Consider the following 25,483-nt stretch of genomic DNA (forward strand, 5'->3'; position numbering starts at 1 on the left):
TTTTCCCATTTGCACATATTTTCAAAATCATTCATCTAAGCATTAGAAAAGCACATTCGTTTTGATGCTAGCAATGTCCAGAGTCTAAAATACATTTTAACATCATTTTTATTTCACTGGCATATTGTTTACTAAGGAAGGCACAATTATGACCACCAGCAAATGAAAACAGAAGCACTATTCAAATACGTGTCAGTGCAGCTTTCTATGTTAGGATGTCAAACATGAGACATTAAGGGCCTCATTACAAGTTTGGCAGTCCGAGGACTGCCATGTTGGCAGTCCAACCGCCAACAGGCTGGCAGAGAAGACCGCCAAATTATGACACTGGTGGTGGTGCACACCGAATCCCACCAAAGCACAGCCAGCACCGCCTTTGTGGTAAGACCTCGGTGGTCAACTGGAGCCAACACCAGTCCAGCAGAGACCATGTTTCCACCAAACTCATTACGAGGTGGCACACCGCCAAGATTTCTGCCACAGTCGGACTACCACGGAACACCAGGCGGAAATGAACAGTATAAAAGCAGACACTCACTTCCAGGAATACTTGTCTGGAGCCACCATGGAACCACAACTAGATGTCATCCTGCTGCTCTTGCTCGCAGAAAGACAACGGAATCATCGCTGACGAGGACGACTGTAAGTACACACTCACCTGATATAGTAGTAAAATGTATACATTGGAACTGTTACATAACATACCATAGGGAAGAGGGTGTGAAGTCTATACTCTCACGTAATAGCACAGTGACACACCCACTTACATACAGCAACAAACACACCCACACATAAACAGCATGAACACTGCAGCCAGCACACACATACACACACACCAGACATCAATAACACACAGTTGCACATGGCAACACAGCAGACTCACAAATTTACATACAACATATGAACTTGTAAAAGCAACACCACAACCGCACAAATATAAAGACATGTCAAACACGCACAACCAGCACTGGCCAGGGACTCCACACACATACAACCCAATATATAACCATCTGCGATGAAACGGACACAACTACACCATCATACAACCTAGCAGTCGACATAAAAATCACACACAGTACACTAAACCTATTATGCCACGCAAAATACACGCAGGCTCAAACATCCCAAACACAAAAAGCCACACAGCACTACAACAAACACATATCACCACTAACAGAACACATCACCATGACAACAACATTTCAGCTACATACACATACCCATCACAAAAAACACACCCTATCCCTGGGGGATAAAAGCACTGCACACAACCTTTCAGACTGCTCAGATAATACCGGAAGCATCAAGAAGCACACACACACAAATACTGCCACGCAACCAGAAAAAACTCACTTGAAGTCCAAGGCCATTGGCCAGTCTATATATACATTTTTTGCAGCAAAGGCAAAAAATGGGCCCCCCACTTGACTCCTGACTGCCATGTCACCTCCACAGGTAGGGGCATCAAGGGGGCAAGTAGGCACCTCAAGGATCCTTGAAGGGTGGTGGGGGGGCTTAGACTTAGGAGGGGGGGGGTTGGACTTTGGCTTAGGAAGGGGTCGAAACTTTTTGGGAACGGTGGACTTCTTTTTGGCGGGTGAGGGGCACGGGTGTTGGCGGGGGGTAGGGGAGGCCATGGAGGTAGAAGTGATGGCCTTGGGGAGGGGAACTGGTATTTTAGGGGTGTCACAGGGGAGTTGGGAAAATGTCAAACTCATAAAGGAAACATTTCTTAGACACACAGGGATGGTCATCAGAAGGGGGTTTGGGTGTGGAGGGTGAGGGAGTGGTTGTATGACATTTAGCAGTGGATGTCTTAGGTGTGTGTTTATGGGAGGTGTGCTTGTGGGTGGGGGGTGTCTTTTGGGTGGGTGAGTGAGGAAGTTTATGTGTCTTGGGCTGGGCTGGAGCTGAGGGGAGTGGAGGTGCTGGGGGGTGCCGTGGTGAGTGGTGACTGCCAGTATGGTGGATGTGCTGCATGAAGGTGTGTCAGTGGTTGTGGTGTCTGCGGGTGTTGTGACTTCGGTGGATGTCAGAGGGTCTACTGGGATGCTGCCTGCGAGTAGGATAGGTGTGATGGCTGGATCACTGAATGTTGGTGTGGTGTCTGCAGGTGTTGTGTCTGTGATGCTGGTGGTGGTGGGGGTGTCAGGGCAGGTCGTGACTGTTGCCGTGTCTGAAGGTGGATGTCGTCTGTGTGCGTTCCAGTGGTGTGTCTTGTGGTGCTTTTGTTTGTCTGCACTACCCTTGGATGTTGAGGTGGATGCCTGCCTGTCTGTTTGTGTGCTTTGGCTGGGTCAGGGAAGGGAAGATTCAGACTGGGAGAGAAAGGTGGAGGGGCGACGTTAGACAAGGGGTGACTGGCTGCCAGCAGTGTGGATGCCAGAGCCTTAAATTATCTCTGTAAACCAGCCAGTGCACTGTAAATGCCCTCCAGGAACGCATTGTTAAGTTGGATTTGATGTGCCGGTCCCTGAATGGCATTAACCATGGTCGACTGACCAACAGAGATTGACCTTAGGAGGTCAATAGCCTCCTCACTGAGTCAGCAGGACTAACAGGGGCTGGGGCAGAGGTGTCTGAGGCAGAGGAGACACCCAGCCTCTTGGATGGGCAAGCATGGCCAACTGTGTGGAGAGCTACAGAGAAGGCAGTAGAATGGGGGGAGGTGGACAGAGATGGTACAGGAGTGGCCCCAAATAGGTCCGCCAGATAGGTCCGCCACCACTAAGGAGTGGCCACTGGAGGAGGATTCTGAAGATGATGTAGTGGATCCTGTCTCCCCCATGGCACTCCCCTCGCCCTCCGGGCCAGTGGGTCCCTTGCTGTTGGTGTGCTCATGACTGGAGGTCCCGTCTCCTTCACTTGCCAGTGCTGATGCTGAAAAACAGAAAGTCAGGTATAGTCATCACATTCACAAGATAACAGTTGCATCATACAGTACACAAGTCTCATTACATCCTGTTCACCAACACCCCCAGGTAGTGCTAGTAAAGTGGCAACATCATGTCACAACAAAATATCATGTATGTCCCTCAATATGAACATTGTTAAGCACCAGCTAAGCTATCTAACTGACACCTACAATTCCATGAGTGAAGTTGACCAATCACACTGTGACCATACCATGACAAAGTGACTTTGCCACATAATGCAGGTTCCCTATCCACTACAACATAGTCAAGCACCAATCAAGCAATAGTTTAGGAATGTGAAATTGCTTATCACTAATCAAAAACACATAGTCAACACATTCAAATATTTTACTCTAATGGCATGTACCAGGCTATGACACATGTTGTAAAGTAAAGGCAGGCAAGCCTAGTGTTGACACGCCATACCTTCTTCATTTCACATACTTGCAACCATGCACAATGGACATATGCAAATCTGTAACAACTCAAATTGTCATACATTTCAATTCAAGTTTAAGGAGTCAGAACACGTCACACACACATGCACCACTAGGGATGTATCAAGGATTGAAAATACAATGTGGACCAAGTTATCTAGGTCATTGGTCTTCTGAAAACAAACTATCAGTCATGTAAGAACCAAGTAAGCTCAGACCTATATCCCACACACAACCACAATATGTCAAAAAGAGTGTACCTTACATATTGACTACTATTCTGTGCAGAAAGATGACAACCAGACCTACATATTCATGCAATTAGTCCATCAATGGGCCACTGACTGAGTGGCTGCATGGCAAGCCGTACATCTGTCCGTGGAGAATTCTCAGGGCCAAAGAACAGGTGTTGCTAGCATGGCAGGTACACCTACCATGATGCAAGCCACAAGCTTAGATACACTTACAATACTACTCACATGTGTATGTGAACTACTACACCTGTGCCACATACACCACATAGGTGTCATTGCCAACATTAGGTTCCCAAACACCCAGGACTCATTTGCCATATCGTTCATAGCAACAGCAAGTAGACATAGCTATTTCCAGTGTTGATACATTACTGAACCTTTCAATTGGTACATGATGTTGAAACATATCTGTCAAGAATAGGCTACCATTGCCAATGTGTCATGCCTACAACAGTATGCCCAAGGACAATGCTGTGTGGCCACTTTCCACTAACAGAACATTAGCAAGGTAGTAGCATTCCTAACCTCTGATACCAATATATGTGTGACCATAGAAATGTTGCAACACCTCAATGGTATCCAACGTGCATGTTGTCTACTTTGATGAGACTTCATAATTGTCAATGCACATCCCTCACTTACCAAGGAGGATTACCTTGTAACAGGTGTGAAGATGTTAACCTTGTATGTCATGTGACATGTCAGATGGATATCACAGCCTAACATGCTGCTGTCACTTATCAGAAAGCATCAAATAACTAGAGATGACTTGAATATGTCTGACTCTATGTTGCATATAGACAGAAATATTGAGACATTGCAGCGGACAGAGATCAAGGACCTTCACAACTAACCACCATGACATTGAGAGGATTGACCTGTTGGTGGGTATTAACAATTGTCACTGTAGAAAATTTGGTATATTGGTACACATATGACACAGTTATATGTGCACCATAATATGCTATTGTACCGAGGGGACAACACAGTTGAGTAACATGCCTCTAAGTACATTTGTATGTGCACACCTGTGTGCTATACATGGCTACGGTACATCAATGTGTAAATAAGTGATCTGTGACACTTTGCACTTATCACATTGTCAGAACCAATATCCGGTTGCCTCACTCAATCACCTGATGAAGGGATAAACATGAGTTAGGTCTGTACTTACCCCCTTGTGGCTGCTGTCCTGCCTTCAAATTCCCATCCTACTCAGGATAGGCCACTACAAAAATATGGGCCATTAGGGGGGTTATGGTACAACGGGCACCCCATCCTTGTTGGGAGGACATCCCCCGCTGGGCCTCTGCGGTCTTCCGTGCCCAGCAAATCCAGGTCCTCCCACCTCTTCCGACAGTGAGTGCCCTGCCAGCTCTAGACCTCCAGAGTCCGCACTTTCTTGGAGATGGCATGCCAGATCCCCTTCTTCTGATGGACGGTGCCGTGCATGGATAACATAGATAAAAAAGTATGTCATGCCCACATGTACCATACTAAAACAGGCATGGTTACTAACTACTTAGTACAAGAAGCCAAATTCAGTCAGGACAGATGTGGGGTGGAAACAGACAGACAACATGCACCTCCAGCACCAGCTGTCATGTTATCATATATGACCAGACAGCATACACATTTGCAAATATGGTATTTCAGGAGGAGTCTGGTATACCAACTCCACTAACCTTCTGCAACAGCCACAAGGTGAGTCAGGGAACATATATCAAACATTCTCCACAATGTCTCAGGACTCAAAATCTGGCACCAAACACAAGTACATGACCAGGAACTCGTATCATTCTATCACAACTTTGTCCCCCTACAGACTTTAAGGACACAATCTGAAACATTGACCATCAGCCTTTGCTTAGTAAAACAAAGTATGGTTGAGCTAATGAAATATTTGTGCACATGGTGCACTTACCTGCTCCTCTGGTGCAACATAGAACTGTCCATACAAGGGCAGGACCTCCCCCTCCAGCTTCTACAGCTCTGCTGGTGAGAAGGCAGGGGCCCTGTCACCTGTAGGACTGGCATGATTGCTCCCAGAGGCAGTACACAGCAGCTCAAGTCGTGGACATCATGCTGGCAGCAGTATCACAAGTCAAGTGAGAGATGAAATATAAAATGGCAGTCACGTCCTCCACGTAAGAGACTGTCACCACCGGCGGACATCGACATTGGACCAAGACCGCCAAAGAAAGCTATGTGTTCCAATGGAAATATCCACGCTGTAGTATTTGCCTTCTGCCATGACTACTTCTGCTGGTGGACATAGGTCATTTCCTTCTATCCAGAACAGTAGGTCTGGCAGCTGCCATTTTACGGTCCTTAGATGGTCGAGAAAGTTAAATTAAAGATGCATCACAGGTTCAGAAACAAGTCAACGCCATTGTTTTCAGTGCTGGCTGTGAGCAACCATGTTTTTAAAATCTGATTTAATATATATGTTGTAATATTCATGATATGTGAGTAATGTATCATTAGTGACATAGGCCCACATTTTAGCATTGGCAGTAAGTGCCGCCTCCTGCCGCGGTGACAGCTGCCAAAAGACCGTCGCCACTGCTAACATCCGTCCACCATAACATGACCACAGCCGGATTTCCGCTACAAGAAGTGCGGAAATCTGTCTGTGGCCATGCTGGTGGACGGTGTTAAGGTGGCGCTGCTACCACCAGCAGCGCCACGCCAGTAGACCTCCGCCAGCCATATTATGGCAAATAATACAGCCTGTCAGAAGATCCCCTGGATGCAGGTAAGTCAGCTTTTCGACAGGGGAGAGGGGTCGGGGTGTTGTGTGTGTGAGTTGGGGTGTGTGCATGAATGTGTGAGTGTGTGCGTGAATGCAAATGAGTGTGTAATGTTGTTTGCGTGTGTGTGTGCGTGTGTGAGAATGAGTGAATGAATGGAAATGTGAATGCGCGTCTGCATGTCGGTTTGAATGTGTGTGTGAATGAATGGATGCATGTGTGTATGAATGCGTGTATGCTAGTGTGAGTGAGTGTGTGAATGCATGGTGTGTGCCTGCGAGTGCCTGCGAGTGTGCGTGTATGGGGCGGTGGATTGGAAGGGGGGAGCGTGGATGAAACAGGGGGTTGTCTGGGGAATGTTAGGGGTGGTGGGTGGTCCTCCTACCAGTGATAGGGAAAGAATTCCCTGTCACTCGTAGGGCCTACCACCATGGTTTTCATGGCATTACGAATGCCACTAAAGCCATGGCGGTAGGCAGAGTCATAATGCTGCAGGCGGGACAGTAGCGGCCGCCGAGTTGGAGATTGTTATCTCCAGCCCGGCGGCTGCTACCGCCATGACGGTCGGTGTGGTACATTGGCAGGTTGTGGCGGTATGTACCGCCAGCCTGTTGGCGGTACTACCTCCACATTTACACCGACCACTGGGGTCATAATGACCCCCATAATCTGCACGCACATGGCAATTGGATAGAATATATTTGTGTCTATTATATGTGAAACATGGTAAGACTGTTATTATAAATGAGACTTTCAGTGACATGTGTAGCCATTATTTCCCTAGGTGCCATGTTTTTAGTATTTCATATGACATGTCCAAGCATCATGTGTGACATATGTATTTTGACACTTACAATGGACACAATGACTGATAGACATAGCTTCTTATATTCCTTAATCTAGTTACCCTGGAATGAGAAGGGTCAGACAACCTACAGTGTACCGTCCACTAGCAGACCTGCAGACAATGGAGGATCCACATTTCATCCAGATCTACCTCCTGGATAGGCAGACAAACATGGATCACTGTAATCAGTTGGAGCCAGATCTAATGCCTGCCATTTGTCATACCAATAGCATTCCACCCACTGCACAAGTCACGTCTGTGCTGTATTTCCTGGCCACAGGCTCCTTACAAAATACAGCGGCCCTAACTGCAGAGATGTCACAGCCAATGTTCAGTTTGGTCTTGAAGGATGTCCTCTCAGCGCTGTTGAAACACCTGGACAGCTACATCCGATTTTGACAACATGAGGATTTGGAACATGTGAAGGCTGATTTTTATGCTTTGGCATACATCTCACATGTGGAGGTAGCCACTGATGGTACCCATGTAGCGTTGGTTCCCGCAAATGGCAATACACAGGTATATTGGAACAGGAAGAACTTCCACTCCATAAATGTCCAAGTAGTCTGTTTGGTCGACCAACACATTTCCCAAGTATGTACAAGGTACCCAAGTTCAGTTCATGATGCCTTCAACATGCGGAACAGCAATATCCTACGATATGAGACGACAGTACATAGAGAGTGCCTGGCTGGTTGATAAATCACATATGTAATGTGTGTCAGTATCTTATGTCTGCGGCCAAATGTAAGGATTTCCATGATTTATATTTACACACATCTAACAATTCTTTACAGGGGATTCTGGCTACCTAAACTGTCCCTGGTTGTTGACACCAGTGAGGTACTCAAACAGGCCAGGGGAAGTTCGCTTCAATGAGGCCCACGGAAGGGCAATGCATGTCATAGAGCGGACTTTTGGGCTCCCAAGAGCTAGATTTTATTGCCTTGATAAATGTGGTGGAGCCCTACTCTACTTACCTGCTGAAGTGTGTCAAATCATTATTGCCTGCTGCATGCTCCACATCGTCCTGAGACATCAGATCCCATATATACCAGAACTGGGGAGGCTCGTAGTTCCAGCAGGTGTGAATGCAGAATTGTCAAGTGAGGATGACTATGACGAAGATGAAGGATGAGACAGCCGTGCAGATCTCATAAATCAGTACTTCACCTGACTGTAGGTATGTGTTGTTCTGTAAAATACTTGACTCAGTGGGTTTTGGGGGCTTGGCGATGTCTGTGAAGGGTCTTTGTATGACCATCAGACAACTCATTAGTTGCTTAGCAGTACGTAGCTCATGTGTGCATGCAATATTGTACACCGAGGTGTGACTATCATGTTGATTTCCTTTGTTAATGTTTGTCACACTGCACAATCAGTGTAACTATTGTATTTAGGACATGTCTTTATAGGTCTTCATTACTGTTAGAAATGGGGTCTCCAGTTGACAGAGGTATACACCCTTGTCCAGGTAGGGACCACAATCCAAGTCAAGGTAAGTCACAACACAATCCAACATATCCTGTGATTGCCCTCTGATAGCATGGCACTGAGAAGTCAGGCTTAACCTAGAAGGCAATGTGTAACAGTGAAAATACCACAAAAACTACACCACACAGTTTTAGAAAAATAGATAATATTTATCTGAATAAAATAAGGTCCAAACAACATAAATCCAATAGGCACAAGTTGAAATATCACTTTTAAAATGTTTAAAAGAGTCTCAGTCCTTAGAAATTAAGAGTTGTTTCTTTGTTACACACAGTGCCTGGGATGGTTCAAAAATAATGGTGGGCAGAGACCGCAGAGGAGGAGATGCGTGGGAAAATAAAGTGCTGCGACAGATTTTCCAGCGTGGCACAGACGGTGAGTTGTTTCTTTCCAAGCTGCAAGGATTTGCATAGTGTTTCAGGTCACATTTTTGGTTCCTCACTGCGATGCAGGGATATTTTGATGCCCAGGGATGATGCATTGAAAATCCTTGATGTGCTGGAAGAAGGAATAGGCGCTGAGTCGATCCAGTAGGCGTGCGTCATATTTTCCATCACAAGGTGGGCGCTGCATCGAATTTCCAGTTGGGAAGTCGGTGCTGCATCCTCTGGTCGGCTTTGCAGTGAGCTCTCAGCCGCTTTGCAGGCTTTGCATCGATTTCTGCAGGCGTTAAGTCAATTTTCAACGCACAAGGAGTTTCTTGAAGAGGTGAAGTCTTTGTTGGTCCGAGACTTCAGAAACAGGAGGCAAGCTCAATCCAAGCCCTTGGAGAGCACTTTAGGAGGAAGGCAGAGTGCATCCAGCAGAGTCAGAGGCCAGCAGGGCAGCAGGGCAACAAGCAGGGCAGCAGACCTTCTCAGCAAAGCAGTCCAGATGAGTCCTTTGGGCAGCCAGGCAGGTCACCTGACAGGGTGCAGGTGTAGGTCCGGAAGTGTCTGATTTGGTGCAGTCAGAGACCCAGTTTATATACCCAAAAATTCCTTTGAAGAGGGGGAAACCTCAAAGAGTGGTTTTGAAGTGCACAAGTTCCCCTTTCAGCCTAGTTCTGTCTGCCAGGATCCCTGTGGTGGGTTAGCAGTCCTTTGTGTGAGGGCAGGCCCCTGGCCTTTGAAATGTAAGTGTGAGCCCCTCCACCCTTCCTGCCCAGGAAGACCCATTCAGTATGCATATGAATGCAGATGTGACTGAGTGTCCTGTGCTGTCAACCAGCGCAGACCATACGTGGATTGGAGGCAGGATGTAAGGCACAGATGGCAGTAAGTGCAGAGAAATGCCCACTGTCTAAAAGTGACATTTCTAAAAAAGTGATATTAAATCCAACTTCACCAGTAAGCAGGAGTTTCTATTAGAATTCTGGCCGTACCAAACACAACAGTGTCACTCCTTCCAGATCAGAATCTACCACTCAGAATAATATGAGGGCGGTTATAATGCTAGTCTATGAGCGGAGCAGGCCTCACAGTAGTGGAAAACGAATTTAGGAGTTTGTCACTACCAGGACATGTAAAACACATAGGTACATGCCCTGCCTTTTCCCTACATAGCACCCTGACCTATTGGTTACCTAGGGCCTACCTTAGGGGTGCCTTATATGTGGAAAAAAAGGGAGTTTAAGGCTTGGCAAGTAGTTTTAAGTGGCAAGTCGAAGTGGCAGTGGACCTGCACACACAGGTCTTGCAGTGGCAGGCCTGACACATGGTTACGGGGCTACTTATGTGCGGCGGAGCAATCCGTGCTGCAGGACCACCAGTAGCATTTAATTGACAGGTCCAGGGCACAGGTTTTGCGCTTTACTACGGACTTACAGGTAAATTAAATATGCCAATTGGGTAGGAATCACTGTTACCATGTTTAGGGGAGAGAGCATATGCACTTAAGCACTGAACAGCAATGGTAAAGTGCACAGAGTCCTAAAACCAGAAACAATGGATCAGCAAAATGGAGGGAGGCAGGCAAAAATCTAGGGGATGACCACCCTAAGGCTGTCAGGTCTAACAATTACCATTACATGCCTTTAGCTTTTGTATTCAATTTTTACTTTGCAGATTACTTCACAAGGTCATCCTCATGTGGTCAATTCTGAATTGTGTCACAGGCAGGTGGGATTTGCAGGTCTTACATGTGAAGTGAACATGGATAGATCCTGCTACTGTATGGCATCATATTGGCGGTGTCTGAATTCCATGCCCAGACCGTCAGGACAGTGGGATGGTAGTGTACTGTTCGAGACAATAGACCTGTGTGCCATGTTCTCTGTGTCCAATTGTGTCACATGTGTGATCTTGTGTCTCTGACACGTCATCCTGTGAACTCCTTCAGCTCAACCTTCTCATTGGTTTGATGATGATACTATTTAATTTGTATTTAGTTGTCACTGTCTCTCCTCATTGCAGGCCACTGTGCATGTATGTCAACACTGACAGAGGTGAGAAGCATGCCTACAGATACCTGACCATGGTAAGTGGAAGGTTCTGTGACTGGGGACAGTTGCACTGACCTCTGTCAGTATTATGAGGTATGGTCATTTCGGAGGTATGGAATGGGTATGTGATAAGTCTTTAGCTAATGACACATTGAACCAATCTGTTTGCCTATTTGGATAGACAAACACTGACATGACCCTAACTTCATAAGTCTGTAGGATGCTTGTTTTTCACACCCATGCTGAAGCTTTAAACTGTGAAGTTGTACTGCACTGTGTGATATTTGACATGTTTTCAACCTATGTGCAGGAAAGTGCACAAAATGGGAATAGGAGTGTGTCCATTTGTATTTTTGTACAAAGATCTGACCTAGATTCAACAGTACATGTGAAATGGCACTTAACCGATTTGGAACGTATGTGAATATCATGTGTAAGCAACAACTTTCAGTTAACTGTTCAATATAGCTGAAAAATTACTCTCAAACATGATATGTGGATTAGTTGTGTTTATTTACAAGTGCACAGGAAAATTAAAGCAATGGGATCAAATCCTAAACTGCAAACAGTGAAGGGTTCAGTCACAGTGGATGTAATCACCAGGGCCACTGCTACAACATTTAGAGTCTCAAGTTCAGTGCCCTTGTGCAGTGGAAAATGGAGAGTGGTTGTAAAAAAGTCAACAGTGTGTATCTGTGACACACAAGGGGAACCAATGAGTAGAGGATCACTTCCTGGCATCTGCTCCTCCTGGATGTTTTGGTGGACCTCCACATTTGCAGGGGAGGGGTTCTTCAGCTACAGAGGCTGGAGTGTCTGAGGCATGTCCTTCGCCTTGCAGAGCCTCCATTCCACTGGCTGTCACAGATGTAGAAGGGGCTGATGTTACATGGCCAATGGAAGGGGCCTGCTGTTGTGGACATAACCTACTCAGGGTGATATTATCGTCTCTCAGCACCCCTGCTAGGGAGGCTATGTTGGCATTGTGGGCCTCCCAGTTTTGCATGACTTACTGGTGGTGGTCCCTCTACAGCTGCTTTTTCTCCCCCATCATGGCAAGTAAATGGATCATACGCTTTGGGACTGTTGGTAGACTCCAAAGACTTGTGAGATGGGGTCCTGGCCAGTTGTCTCCCTAGCAGCCTCAATCCGCTGCCCCACACCATCCCTCCCACGCACCCTACCCCAATGCGCCTGTGCCCTTGGCACAGTTTGCCCTCTCCCACTGGTGCCAGGTCCTTCATTGTCTTGGTTCTCTAGTGGTGACTCTGGTACCTGTACTGGGGGGCACATAATGGTATTAACTGTCCTTGGGACACAGGTTTGGGGACGACTGGTTGACTGTGATGTAGAAGCAACAGGGCTGGGAGGAGTCGATATGGGCAGGGTGAGGTTGATAGGTATCGCAGATGGGGTAGAGTCATTTTAATTGTCCTCAGATCCAGGGGTGTTGTCCTCACTGAGGGCTTCCTCCGGGGGGAAGTGGCTGTCTCAGGTGTCCTCTCCATGGTCACAATGGGTAGGTGACCTGTTAAACAAGTGGAACAGACTGTTACAGATTGTAATGTAACATGTGGTATCAAACTTTGACAGGTCGATTTGCTATGAGCCACGTACAGAAAGGCTTTGCTTGATGCCCCGATATGACAGTGACACCTGCTTTCAAATTTGGGGTACAGCTATATAGGATACAGGGAATTCCTTTATCATACACCATGCTACAGAAAATCAGATTAGCTTGGCAGTTGGAGGTCTGTTGATAGACTCATATCTTGTCTGCTGTGTAGCTTTGTATTGTTCAGGTTACCTCCAGTTAGCAGTCGTTCAGTACTGAGTCACCAGACAGCTTTATCAGCTTAGGATCAACCATTCTGGCTGGCCATATATATCAGGTTACACCTAGTACAGCACACTGCAGATTTGTGTGTTCCCCCTAGGTGAGTATCTTTCAATGGGAGGTAAAAGTACAGTTTTAGCAGAGGACACAGCAGTAGCTGTGCGTTGGAGGTATTGTACTGGCAGATGCCCATAGCATTGCTGTAATTGCCCTAGACTGTAAAATTGTGGATCATCCTAGTAGTTTGAGTCGATTGAGTAGTTGACATGCAAGGCTATTTTCATTATGGTATACTGTTCTGGTTTTCTTAATGGTAGAACAGTGCATGCTGGGAGTTGTAGTGTTGTCAGTCCATGTACTACCCATGCCATACACAGACACTGTGCCACCACGTGAGTTTAGTTGACATGTGGTAGCAGAAAGGGATATTTGGACAGTTGGACACAGGGGCGGTGAGTATGTTGGCTGTTAAGATGTCAAAAGGTGATCAGTGAGCATGCAAGACCGAACTTTAGGGTGACATTTTCAGTGTTGTGACTTACCTAACTCCACTCCCCCAAGTATTCCTGTCAAGCCCTCAGGATGCAGGATGTCCAAGACCTTCTCTTCCCATGGTGTGAACGTTGGGGGAGGAGGTAGGGCCCCACCAACAGTCTAGAGGACAGCAGGATGGTGCCTGGCAGCCATGGAATGTACCTTCCCCCTGAGATTGTTCCACCTCTTCCTGATGTCCTCCCTTGTGCGTGAATAGCTGCCTACAGAATTTACCCTCTTGACTTTTTTTGCCACATCTCTATTTTCCTGGCATTAGAGATTTGTAGGACTTGGGCTCCAAATAGGTGTGGCTCTATACTGATGATTTCATCCACCATGACCCTCAACTCATCGTCTGTGAAGCGGAATGTTATGTGGGGACATGTACTGGTGGACCACACAATAAGGGAAAAAAACAGTTGATGAGGTGTGGGTGCCGTGTTGTGAGTGGGTGACGGGTGGTGTCTGATGTTTGGCAAAAAATTAGTGTGAAATGTATGATGTGCAGGTATGGGATGAGTAGTATTTGTAGTGGTGAGGGGTGCCTGTTCTATGGTTCCTAATTTCGGTATGCAGCCTCTATCTTGCTTTGTATAATGTTTCTGATGCAAAGAATTGTGGGGTGTGATGGCACAGCTTCATTTCAAGCATTAAATAAACATATTTCAGCACGTTTGCCAGCATAACGGATTGCCTCTCAACGATTTCCCTGACAGGCACAGCTTGAGCAAGCCGAAGAGCAAAGGTTTTGATGAACGTGTCTTGTTCAAATCGCCAGAAGGGCCTGTCAATAATCACGCTGACAGGCACAGCTTAGAACATTCTATGAAAACTTCCCGCAGCAAGAGGAACATTCCTAAGAATTATTCACTGCACAGATGGAGCAACTTTTGACTTCATTTTTAATCATGGAATCCATGTTAGGGAACCAAAATCTTTCCCTGACTCTGGATTTGGTGAGGCTGCTACCTAAGTGACCTTCATGGGCAAGTGAATGATTTTGTGTCTTAAACTCTGAGGAGGTATAATTTTATCGTTTCTGAGCACAAAATCTTCGTTCTCGTTAATTTCGAATCTTACTTCCCAGTAGATATTGATGATTTCCTCAACATCCTTCCTAGCTAATGGCCACCCTTCCTTGGCTTTTTCTCTAAGTAGGGATAAGGTTTCATCTTGTTGACATGCTGACCTCCATTCTTCATTACTGATCGAAGGTATGTTAATTAACATTATAGGATGTTCAGCAATTTCAAAGACTTCCTTGATATCTAATGGGACCCTAGATAAAAAATCAGCTGCAGTATTTATATTGCCAGGTAGGTAATCAATTTTGAAACAAAGAATTTCTAGACCTAAAATCCACCTAGCAATTCTTGGAGTGCTATTGTAGGACCCTTTAGTGGAGAACACATACACCAGAGGTTAATGATCAGTGCGTAAATTAAATTGTGTACCCCACAAGAAAAATTTGAAGTGTTTAATAGTCCAGTAACTCGCCAAAGCCTCTCTTTCAATGGCTGAATAATTAGCTTCGGCTTTGTTTAAGGCTTTGGACGTTTGAATCTGTCTTTAGAAATTATGTGCCCTAGATACTCCACTGAACTTACTTCAATTTGGCATTTTTCTTTCTTTAAAGTAAGCCCGGCTGTTTTCAATTCGTTAAGAACATTTCTTAGATTATTATTGTGTTCCTCCTCAGTGGCTCCATAAATTAGGATGTCATCCTAAATCCACACAGAACCTAATGTCGTTGCAATGATTTTTTTTTGCGAAAACTATTGGAGCCAACCACTCCGAACATTCAATAGGTTGTATAATCCCCAGGGTTTCCAATCTATCCAGTTCTTTCTTAACTGCATTTTTAAGTATGTGCGGTATGGGTCTGGTTTTGTGTACTATAGGTTTGGATTTGGGTTTAAGTTTGATTTTATGTTGAAATTTTTTTAGTAGACCTAATTTTTCACTAAAAATCTCTGGAAATTCTTGGACAATATGTTAATCTGAATTAGATGTGTCAATACTCAATACCTGCTCTGGATTGTTTGGATCCAATTTTATTCCCAGCTCCTTTTGATGCTGCCATCCCAGCAAACTGGAACCTTCCTCCACTACGTAAACCTTCCTTACCGTGGAACGACCTTTGAATGATATAAGACCTTTAAACATGCCTTTAAGATGAATGGGATCCCTATTGTACCCTTTAGGATTAATGTCTGGTTTTAATAACTCAATACCGTTATCATTCTCTACCTTATTGAAGTCTGCAGCATTTATGATCGTGAACGGTGAGCACGAATCTGCATACACTTTTGTCAATTTGTCATTGATGGAGATCATACCTTCAGGGTATTGTGAAAGGTTAACACCCTCTGTTTTAACCTGCAGCACTATTTTCTTAATCATTTGAGAACCATCATCTGATTTCTTATTGTCATAAGACCTCTCCAATCTGGTTGTATCTTTGCACACCCTAGCAAAGTGGCCTCTCTTATTGCACTTTCTTCAAATTGCTGATTTGGCTGGGCAAGAAGAGGAATTGGCCAGGTGGTTGTTGCTGCCACATCAGAAGCACATTAAATTAGCTCTAGGATTACTGTGCTTTTGAAGCAGCTTTTCACCACTTTTGACCTTGAGAACTTTATCCTCCGTTGTGTTGTCTGTGACTTCATTTACATAGTCATCTGAAGGTAGAGATCTGATTTCTTGTAGGCATATTGCGGTGTGCTCAATGGATTTTGCTATTTCTATAGCTTCTTGTAAATCAGGCTGCCTCTGTAGTAGCTTCTCTTGTATTTTGATATTATTAGTGCATCAAACTAATTGATCCCGTATTAGAGAATCATTAAGGTCACCAAAATCACATATGGAACTTAACCCTCTTAGTGCAGCAATATAATTAGTTACACTTTCTTGCTTTCCTTGACTGCAAGAAAATTAATTTGTGTCATTCTAGTACTACATTAACTCTGTCTCCAAATTGTTTTTCCAACTTTAAATATGTAGTAACATATTCATCCTGTTCTTGACCCTCAGGAATATGTGGTTCTGGTAGAGATTCATAAATTTTCTTGCGATGTGTTCCCAGATTGTGTAGTAAAATATTTTGCTTTCTGACAGGATTGAATTTATTCCCCCCTTAGCAATTAGATACAATTCAAAAAATGTTATCCATTCTTTCCACTGAACATTCGGTTCACCCACTTCATTTAAGAAAGGAATTGGTTGGGACATACCTGCAGCCGCCATTGCAACTATATATTAATCACAGTCAGATTCAACTGAATTAACAATAAAGTAACCTAAATTCCAAAATTATATTCAACTAAAACATTTGTTTACAATCTACACTTCTTTCGATACTAATACACCATGAAAAACACACTTTTACAGACGTGCTAGTGTTTTATGAGGGATTAGAGGAATGATATTAGTATCAGTAATATCCCACCATGCAGTACATTGAATTACAGGAAAGACCGTAGCAGAATCAGTTACCACACCACTCCAAATTCAGTCACAAAAATATCCCCTTTTTCAGCATTAAAGGGCAGGAAACCGTGCACAAAATTCTTTCCCTCATGGCTAGGTGGGGGATAAAGAAGTGAACACTCAATTCCACATAATAGACTCAGGGTATCCACACACCAAGAAAAGTATAAAAATAGATATGATATCAAACATGGTGTGAAACAGCAACATTGGAAAGTAGGTGATCAAGTATATGTAAAGAACCCAGGGGGAGGTAAGAGGTCAGGCATGAAAGAAACCAAATTCATGGGTCCCTTCTGTATTATTAACGTGAAAAACAATGTAGTTGTTTTAAAAAATGGCCAATGTTGGAGCATGGATAAAATAGTTAAGCAACAATCATCTAACGGAAAAAATGAGGAGAACCTCCTTGAGAGATCCAGATGGAAGCGGTATCACAAGACTCTACACTAAGTAATCTCAATAGGAAATCAAGTAACCATCAAATCAGGCCTCCAACATGGCACAAGGACTATAAAATTACCACTTGAAGATAATCACACCACAAGGAAGTGAAGGTTACCTCTTGGAAACTTTTTGGAAAATGTTTTCAGTATTGCATTTTATAATAACCTTGTACATAATGTCTGTCTATCTACAAAACTTTGCATATCTCAACATTATTGTATTAGGAGGGAAGATGTGTTGTAATATAGTTTCCTGTGATGTAGGTAATGTAGTTATAATTCATGGGTAACCTATAAAGTAGTGGAACTATAATAGTTTATTAGAAATTCCATGTTTATTAGAAATGTTATGTTCTACTCCCCTTTGTTGGAGATGGAACATTCAGACAGTTGAGAGCTGAAGGTTGATTAGAATGTGGGGTTAGAATACTGGAGAAGCTGTGAGAGGAAGGTGAACAAAAAGGCTGTGTGGAGGGCATGAAGAATTGAAGCAGTGGAGATGATAATAAAGTCTGGATCCTGAAGAAAAGAACGTTGTATTTAACTTTATATCATCTTGTGATTCTGTAATTTGAATAGGTAGCTCTAAAAACCTATTTTGAACCCTATTATAGTCTACAAATCCCAATGTTTTCTTCTTATGTTTAAACAATTTTGTATGAAATATTGCAGCCTTCCTGTCACTTTTTTTTGGAAAAAAACAAATAAGTCTTTGTAATCACCTTGAGTTTCTTCTGAACTCTGGCCTCCATGTCTAATTCTTATGTTCATTTCATGTTCCTTTTTTGGGAAAAGAATTCCTTTGAGGATTGGAAAGCTGTCCTGTTATGGGGCTGTCCACAGCTAAAAACCAGTTCCCTCCTGCCACCCCTTCCAAAAGCATTTGAACCAAACATGAATGCAAGTCTGGCAGGTTCATTTGAGCCATTGCTAAGGGCAGCAGAGGTAGCGACATACCCGCCTAAAGGCTCAGTGAGACCCTCTCCAAAAAGTAAACCTGTTGGCTTGTCTGAGGATTCCTTATTGGCCACTTGCCCCGTTTAGGGATTATTCTCATTAGGATAGCATTCCTTCTCTCTGCTATTAAGACTGCAATACCAAGCATACTGATAGCAAGTTGACTCCACCTTCTTAATAATACTACATCTATGTCTATATTCTCTAAATGTGGTTCCTCTGTGATATTCATAATTCATGCAAAGGCAATTTAAAAATAATATAATTTGTCAGGGCACTGTTTAAATGAACATAATGTATCCTTTCAGGGGTCCTTTTCCATCTTAAAACAGAAAGTAATTAGCTCTGGGTCTTGACATGGGGTATGACAAGCCTTTTGATCTATAGCCATTCTAGACCTCCCCTAACCATTCTTTTATAAATCTTGTCACATGTTCCATAGACCACCATTCAGAGCTCTGAGGAGGTCTCATAAAATGTGGGTTAGCATGTCCTCTCCAATGGGACCTGTAACTCTTCGAGATTAAAGGGGATTGTACAGCCTTATCTAAACATTCCATCGTATTGATTCCATCCAGGCGATTAAAAACAGACTCAGTATCATTATCACCAGAATGAATTCCAAATTCACCCTCAAATTCACAGGACTCTAGTCCTCTCTTTATGCCACTGGAGACACCTTGCTCCAGTGTTCCACTTCTATACACTTTTCTTTCTTGCCTTACAGTTTGCTTTCCAGTTGGAAATTGGGTTACTGCTTGAGGGGGATGAAATCCTACTCAAGCATTAATCACAATTCTTGTCAAGGTGAAAACCCCAACCAAAGCCCAAATCAATCTGTGCTTAACCCTCAGATAGCTTGCCACAAAAGCAGTGTTAGACCTGGCATCCTTGGCATTTTCCCCTGTCTTTTGGCCTCTGCCTCCTGTATTTTTGACTGTGTGCTGGATTTCATTTTTGCTGGTGTTAGTACTCTTTGCACTTTACCATTGCTGATAAGTGCTAAAGTGAAAGTGCTCCCTGTGTAAATTGTGATTATGATTGGTTATCCATGATTGGCATATTTGATTTACTATTAAGTTCCTAGTATAGTGGATCATGTGGGCTCAGGGCCTGTAAAGCAAATGCTACTAGAGGGCCTGCAGCACTGATTGTGCCACCCACATGAGTAGCCCTGTAAAGCAGGAATGAGTATAAGTATTAGACTCAAAACCCAAGACTTTTAGGATACATCTGGATCAAGTAAGAAGAGCTGAAAAGCTGTGAGGAGGAGTACTGTCCCTTTGCTGCGTGTTGCTTTGCTGGGTTGGCCTACAGTTGCCACTTCTGCTTTGGTAAGGATAAAGACTTAACTTTGCTGTGTATCCTGCTTGTGAAGTTTCTCTAAGGGCTTGTACTGAGCCCTCCAGGTTGCCTCCTGTTAAGAAGTCTCAGGGACAGAAAAGACTTCACCTGCAGCACCCCTAAATTCCACTCCTGGGAGTTCTAACCTGCTAAGTGGTGCCCATTCCAGTTCTGGGCCCTTGGTGGTTGTATTTGCTGCAAAAATCTACAAAATTGCGGCATTGCTCCTCCAGTGCCTGTGTTTTCAATGCTGCTACGCCGTACAGAAGAAGTTTCCACACATCACCGATGTGCGGCTGAAGAAATTGACGCATTGCTCCCTTAGTGCCTGTGTTTCTGACACAACACCGATGTGGGGGAGAAATTTCCACGCATCGCCACTGTGTGACTGAAGAAATTGATGCACTGCCTGTAAGTGGCCCAAAGAACCACTGCAGCCCGAGTCTAGCCTTGTGTCTCTGAGACTTTCGCATGGACTCTGACGCAGGGCCTGATGTGTGGCTGGAGAATCGGCTCATCATTGGAACTCAGCAGAAGAAATTGACGCAACACCTGTTTGTCGCTGCCCGATCGACTCTTAGCGTGTCTGGATTTCTCTACTTATACAAGGTGCAAACCTCTGCCAACTAGAGACCCCATTTCTAACAAGCAGTCAGACTTAACTTACAGGCAATGTGTAAAGTATTTATGCAGCACTTGAAACAGTTATAATATGAAAACACAACACTAGCAACCATGCTAATTTAGAAATATAGAGTACATTTTCATAAATTATTTAAGCCCAAAATGACAAACATCCAATTAGTAGACCCAGATATATGCATTTTTAAGGTTTTAAGCAAAAAAAAGTGCCTAGAAGCACAGAGTGCCAACTGTGGTTATCTGGTCGCACCGGACTGGGACAAAGTTAAGGCTGAATGCGATGGAGGGATAGGCCAGTTTTAGTGAACCCGTTAAGCCTGATAAACAAAGTACCTTAAATCCTGGTTAGTGGAGTGTTGTGAGATCCCCCATCGAGCATGTATCGTGCAAGAAGCAGAGGTATTGTGATGCGGAGTCCTGTATCATCAAGAAGAATCCATTGACTAGGGGCTTGTGATGCAAAGTCCTTGCATCAAGGACACATTGCACACCGGCTGTTCCTAGGAAGCTGAGGGGATTTGATGCGCAGTCCTGCATTGTCGATGTCAAGGATGCCTTCGACGAGGGGCTTACAAAGCTGAGGGCTGTATCGAGGATGCATCACAGAGCAGTGATTCTGATAAAGCTGCAGGCTGCAATGTGAGGTCCTGCGTCAGGTATGCGTTGCACAGTGGTGGTACCAATGCGATTGCAAAGAGATACATTGCGCAGGTTCTGCTCACAGGACCACAACTCAGTTGGCAGAGCACTTCAGGGCCCACCTCTAAGGGTCCAGGACTGGGGTGGCACTGCTTAGGGGGTAGGACTCACAGCAGGCAGAGTCCAGATGCTGGGTTCAATTTGGCTGTTGCCTTTTCTGTCCTTGAGCATCTAATCAGGCGCCAGCCAACTAGCCCTTGAAAGCATTCTGATGGGCCTGGATTCAAGATGCAGGTCCACTCCTTTTCAATGAGGCAGCAGGATGGCAGGGCAGCAGATTGGCAGTCCTTCTTGCAGAGCAGAACATCAGTCCTTCCCAGTCTTCAATAGGTCCAGAGGTGTACTGAAGTGTTGGGTCTAAGGGTCCCATATTTATACCTGATGCTCACTTTGAAGTAGGAGCAGATTCTGGAGGCTTCCAACCTCAGAGGTGTTTGGAATTTCCGGCCTCTCTGCCCTGGAGTCACAAAAGACTATTGCCAAACCCTTTGTGAGAGTGCTCAGACGGAGCCTTTGTGATCTGCATGTAACGTAGGTGACAGCTTCTCTTCCTTATCAAGTCATAGATTGCCTATCCTGCCAAGACCAATTTTCCCTTTGTCTCACTTTCCACACAAAGACCAACTGCCAGCTACACTTAGTTATGTGAGCCACAATTTATTTTGATCAGTAGGTATGGCAGTCTAAAACTGCACATACAGGCTGCAGTGGATGGCCTGAGACATGTTTAAAGAGTTACTCAAGTGGGTGGCACAATGGGTGCTTCAGGCTCACTATTAGCATTTAATTTGCAGACCCTGGCTACTTGCAGTACCACTTTAAAAAGAACTTGCACATAAATTAAGCCAATTTTACCATGTTTAGAAGAGAACTCACACAATTTAGCACTGGTTAGCATTGGTGATGTGCACAGAGTCCTAAGGCCAACAAAATCAAGATCAGCAATAATGGAGGAGTAAGGCAGAAACTTTGGGGTAATAGCACCATAAGGCTGTCAGGTCTAACAGTCCTCTATTCAGTTACCTCTATTTTTGCTTCCCTGGATGACTTTTTGTTCCCCGCTCAGCCTGTTTAATGTATTTCTTGCCATTTTATCCCTGCTTCTTTGCAGTGTACTTAGTAGTCAACATTTAACATCCCCAGGGTCACAACAGAAGGTTCTCTGCCCCGTGTTGTTTTCCCTGTTGTGCAGATGTGTTTTCGTCATGCTAGCTCACATGAGCTTGCACCATTGACCATCGACCACAGTCCTTTGGGCCCAGTGGAAGGACCTTCGCTTACAGTGTCTTGTGAAATGTGCTCTTTGTCCTTGCTGCTGAATGTGTGCCCCTAGTTGCTTCACATCACTTTGATGAGCTCCTTAGTCTCATCTACTTAGCTTCTGGTTGTCAGAGAGGTATTATGGAGTTGCCTTTATTGATTTCTGGATCAAAAATCCTGTGTAATCTATTAAGCAGTGGTCGAGATATCAGTGTTTTTGGTTCACTCCCTGTCTCCCTGGAGCTTTGCGTATCTCAAGGAATGAGGAAAATCTAACCATGGTCTGCAATTTTTTAAAGATATGCAACATTTACTTAAAATCCCACTAATACAGGATGAACATTTTCTGCTGTAATCTTAAAAAGTGGGTGAATGAGAAATTAGACCACTTTCTTTTCGCCAAAGTAGTGGACTCCTGTGAATCTGCAGTCCATAGCATTCAACCGTGTCCATTGCCCCTTTCTTTCCCTTTATTGTGAGAACTACTTTACCAAATTTTGCGCAGGCTCCTCTGCCCATTTTGTTGGTGACCTTTGGATCAGGCTTAAGCAGACTCAAAGCAGGCAGGAAGACCCTAGTCATAGCTGTGGACTTGCCACTAGTGTCTCTGGACGCGGCTGCAGGTTTGCAGATCTGGAATTCATGAAAATCATAGCAAAAGAATTGCCTTTGAGTTTACATTGACAGTGGTGCAGCGTTTAATTCCCAAGTTATTTAAAGACATGGAAACATGGATACCTTATTATTAAGGAGAAAGAGAGGCATTTTATGTGTAGCATTTGTATTCTCCGTAGTACCTTGCTTTGTTAGCAAGAAGGTATTTCTGTTTTTACTGCCTAAAGCACTGACTGTAGTAGTGTTAATAAGTCATATTACTGTATTTGCTTTGTTTGGAGTTTCTACTCCACAACTCTTTTAGTGAGCCTTGTACTACTCTCCCTTACTATCCTCAAAGTAAAGTGTTAAAAGGGAGTACTTAGTAAGCTAGTGTGGGCCCAATAATATGAAGGGTTGAGGAAACCAGAGGTAAACAACTGGTCACAATTTGAACCCTGTAGCCTCAGATTGCCCTGGGACTGTCCAAACTTGGTCTCACAACCAGGCTTTTTATTCTTGCAATTGCTCCCACTTCGATTTCACCTGCCTCTGCTTTCCTTCTGCAGGAGAGGGTCCATTCCCTGGTGTGATTGACATGTTCGGTGGAGTTGGAGGACTGGTGGAGTTTCGCAGTGGTTTGTTGGCCAGCCGAGGCTTTGCATCTCTCGCCCTGGCCTACTTTGGATATGATGACCTGCCCCGTGTTTTAAATGAGGTGGATCTAGAGTACTTCGAGGAAGCAGCAGACTTTCTAATAAAGCATCCAAAGGTGCGTTATTTGTGCACTCACGGACATGTGCTTGCATTGTTTAATATCTGCTCTTTTAGTTGGTCTTGTGGGGATCATAAGTTGCATTGATTGCTTGCACTCAGCAACTAGCAGATGAGTAACCAAACAGAATAGCTATTTTTTTGAAGTTATGTTTTGTTGCACCTTTGCAGGGATCAGATACTAAAAAACTTACAGGAAGGACGTGTGACTTAGTATTAATATATCAAATTTTGTGTTGAAAACCCAAGGTGTAATAGAAATATATGTGGTTCCCTACTGGCAGGACCATATCCAGAAGGTACTACCTTGCATTTGCATTGCACTAGTTTTCCCATCATCCATGTGTACAGGAAGTAACATCACTGGTTTCCCATCAAAACTGTCTTTGAAAGAATCCAAGCAAGAGGATTTAATTTCCCAATGCCCATCCGCACAGGAAGTGATATCACTGTATTTTCCATCATCCATCTGTATATGAAGTGACATCACTAGTTTCCAGCCAAAGCCATCTTTAAAAGAATAGGCCACACAAGAGGATCTAATTTCCAATTGCCTAGGTGCAAACATTCAAGGCACTACAAAACTCAAGCCCCACTTACCTGAACAGCTGCATCTCCTTCCATCAACGAATCAGACACCCCGCTCCTCAGACCCAGATCATGAGGACGGGTGTTGTTTTACACTACTATTGAAAGAGCTTCCACTCCACATCAGAGCGTACTCCTCTCTTCAATTCAGCAAAAAGCTGAAGACTTGGCTTTTCAAATAACCAGCTTCCCATAGGCAGGGTTAAGGGCACACACATGTTCAGGGGCAGGATACCCTAGCGGGAGATAATGCACTTTATAACTACACATAACAATTTCTTTATAACACACGTTGGAGAAACCACGAGGAAAAACCAGCCTGTGCTTTGACAACCCTCCTGCTACACAGTGAATAATTAGGTTTCAAAAAAGCACAGCAAAACCTCCCTAAAGTCTTTTTGTACCCACATTTAAATGTGTGGAGGTCAAAATCTAGGCTAGGGTGTCATTTAGAGGTTGGCAATGTGGGACATCCACTACAAAAACTGAAGACCTGTTCATACCCCATTTAAAAGTGTGTAATTGTGCCAGGTTTGCAATAAAGGAGAAAACTAAGAGGAAATCCTGGACATGGCAGTCCATCTGCCACAGCATCAGTCAGTCACAGTTGTGGCTGCCCCACACTAATTAAGGCAAGGTGACAGTCACTGGATTTCTCCACCAAGGACCACAACATGTGGCCTTGGAGACTCCTGCAGGGAAAACAATCAATGGCCATGATGTACAGTGAAAAACATTTTGGGGGGCAGGCTGCACTTACCCCATTCGAGAAAATATTAGAAGGTCCAATCCTTTCTTTTATCGCCTTGGAGAATCATCTAAGATGCTCGGTTTGTTGTGTTGCTCACTCTATGGACATGCTTCCCTCGAGAAGTCATATAGGAAAGATTCGGCCATAGTTTGTTTCTGAAGATATTGCACCATGCATAAAAGTGGATGCATAATAGTGAAAGCAAGGGCCTTCTTGGATAATTCAGGGCTTTGATACATGAAGCAATCCCAGAGTTAACAATAGCATCACAACAATCACATGTAATCTACAAACAATACAGTCTTCAGATAAACACAAAGAATGATTATAAGGCTGGCAAAGCCAGGTCTATTGGTTGTGGCAATGCTTGTTTGTATCATTGTTGATAGAAAAGGCCAATGGGCAAAATAAAAAATTATGGGTGGATATGCTGCACTGGGCGCATA

The 25,483-nt window shown here is 44.2% G+C and overlaps 1 protein-coding gene across 1 annotated transcript in view; it reads left to right on the forward strand.

Moving 5' to 3' along the window:
- LOC138293609 (acyl-coenzyme A amino acid N-acyltransferase 2-like) overlaps positions 1 to 25,483 on the forward strand; it is a 58,264-nt gene that overhangs the window by 24,806 nt on the left and 7,975 nt on the right. The window contains exon 3 of the mRNA XM_069232883.1: positions 23,494 to 23,696. Within this exon, the coding sequence (XP_069088984.1) occupies positions 23,494 to 23,696 (203 nt within the window). The remainder of the gene's footprint in view (positions 1 to 23,493; positions 23,697 to 25,483) is intronic.

Source organism: Pleurodeles waltl, chromosome 4_2 (genome assembly GCF_031143425.1).
Source record: "Pleurodeles waltl isolate 20211129_DDA chromosome 4_2, aPleWal1.hap1.20221129, whole genome shotgun sequence".
NCBI classification, from domain to species: Eukaryota; Metazoa; Chordata; class Amphibia; order Caudata; family Salamandridae; genus Pleurodeles; species Pleurodeles waltl.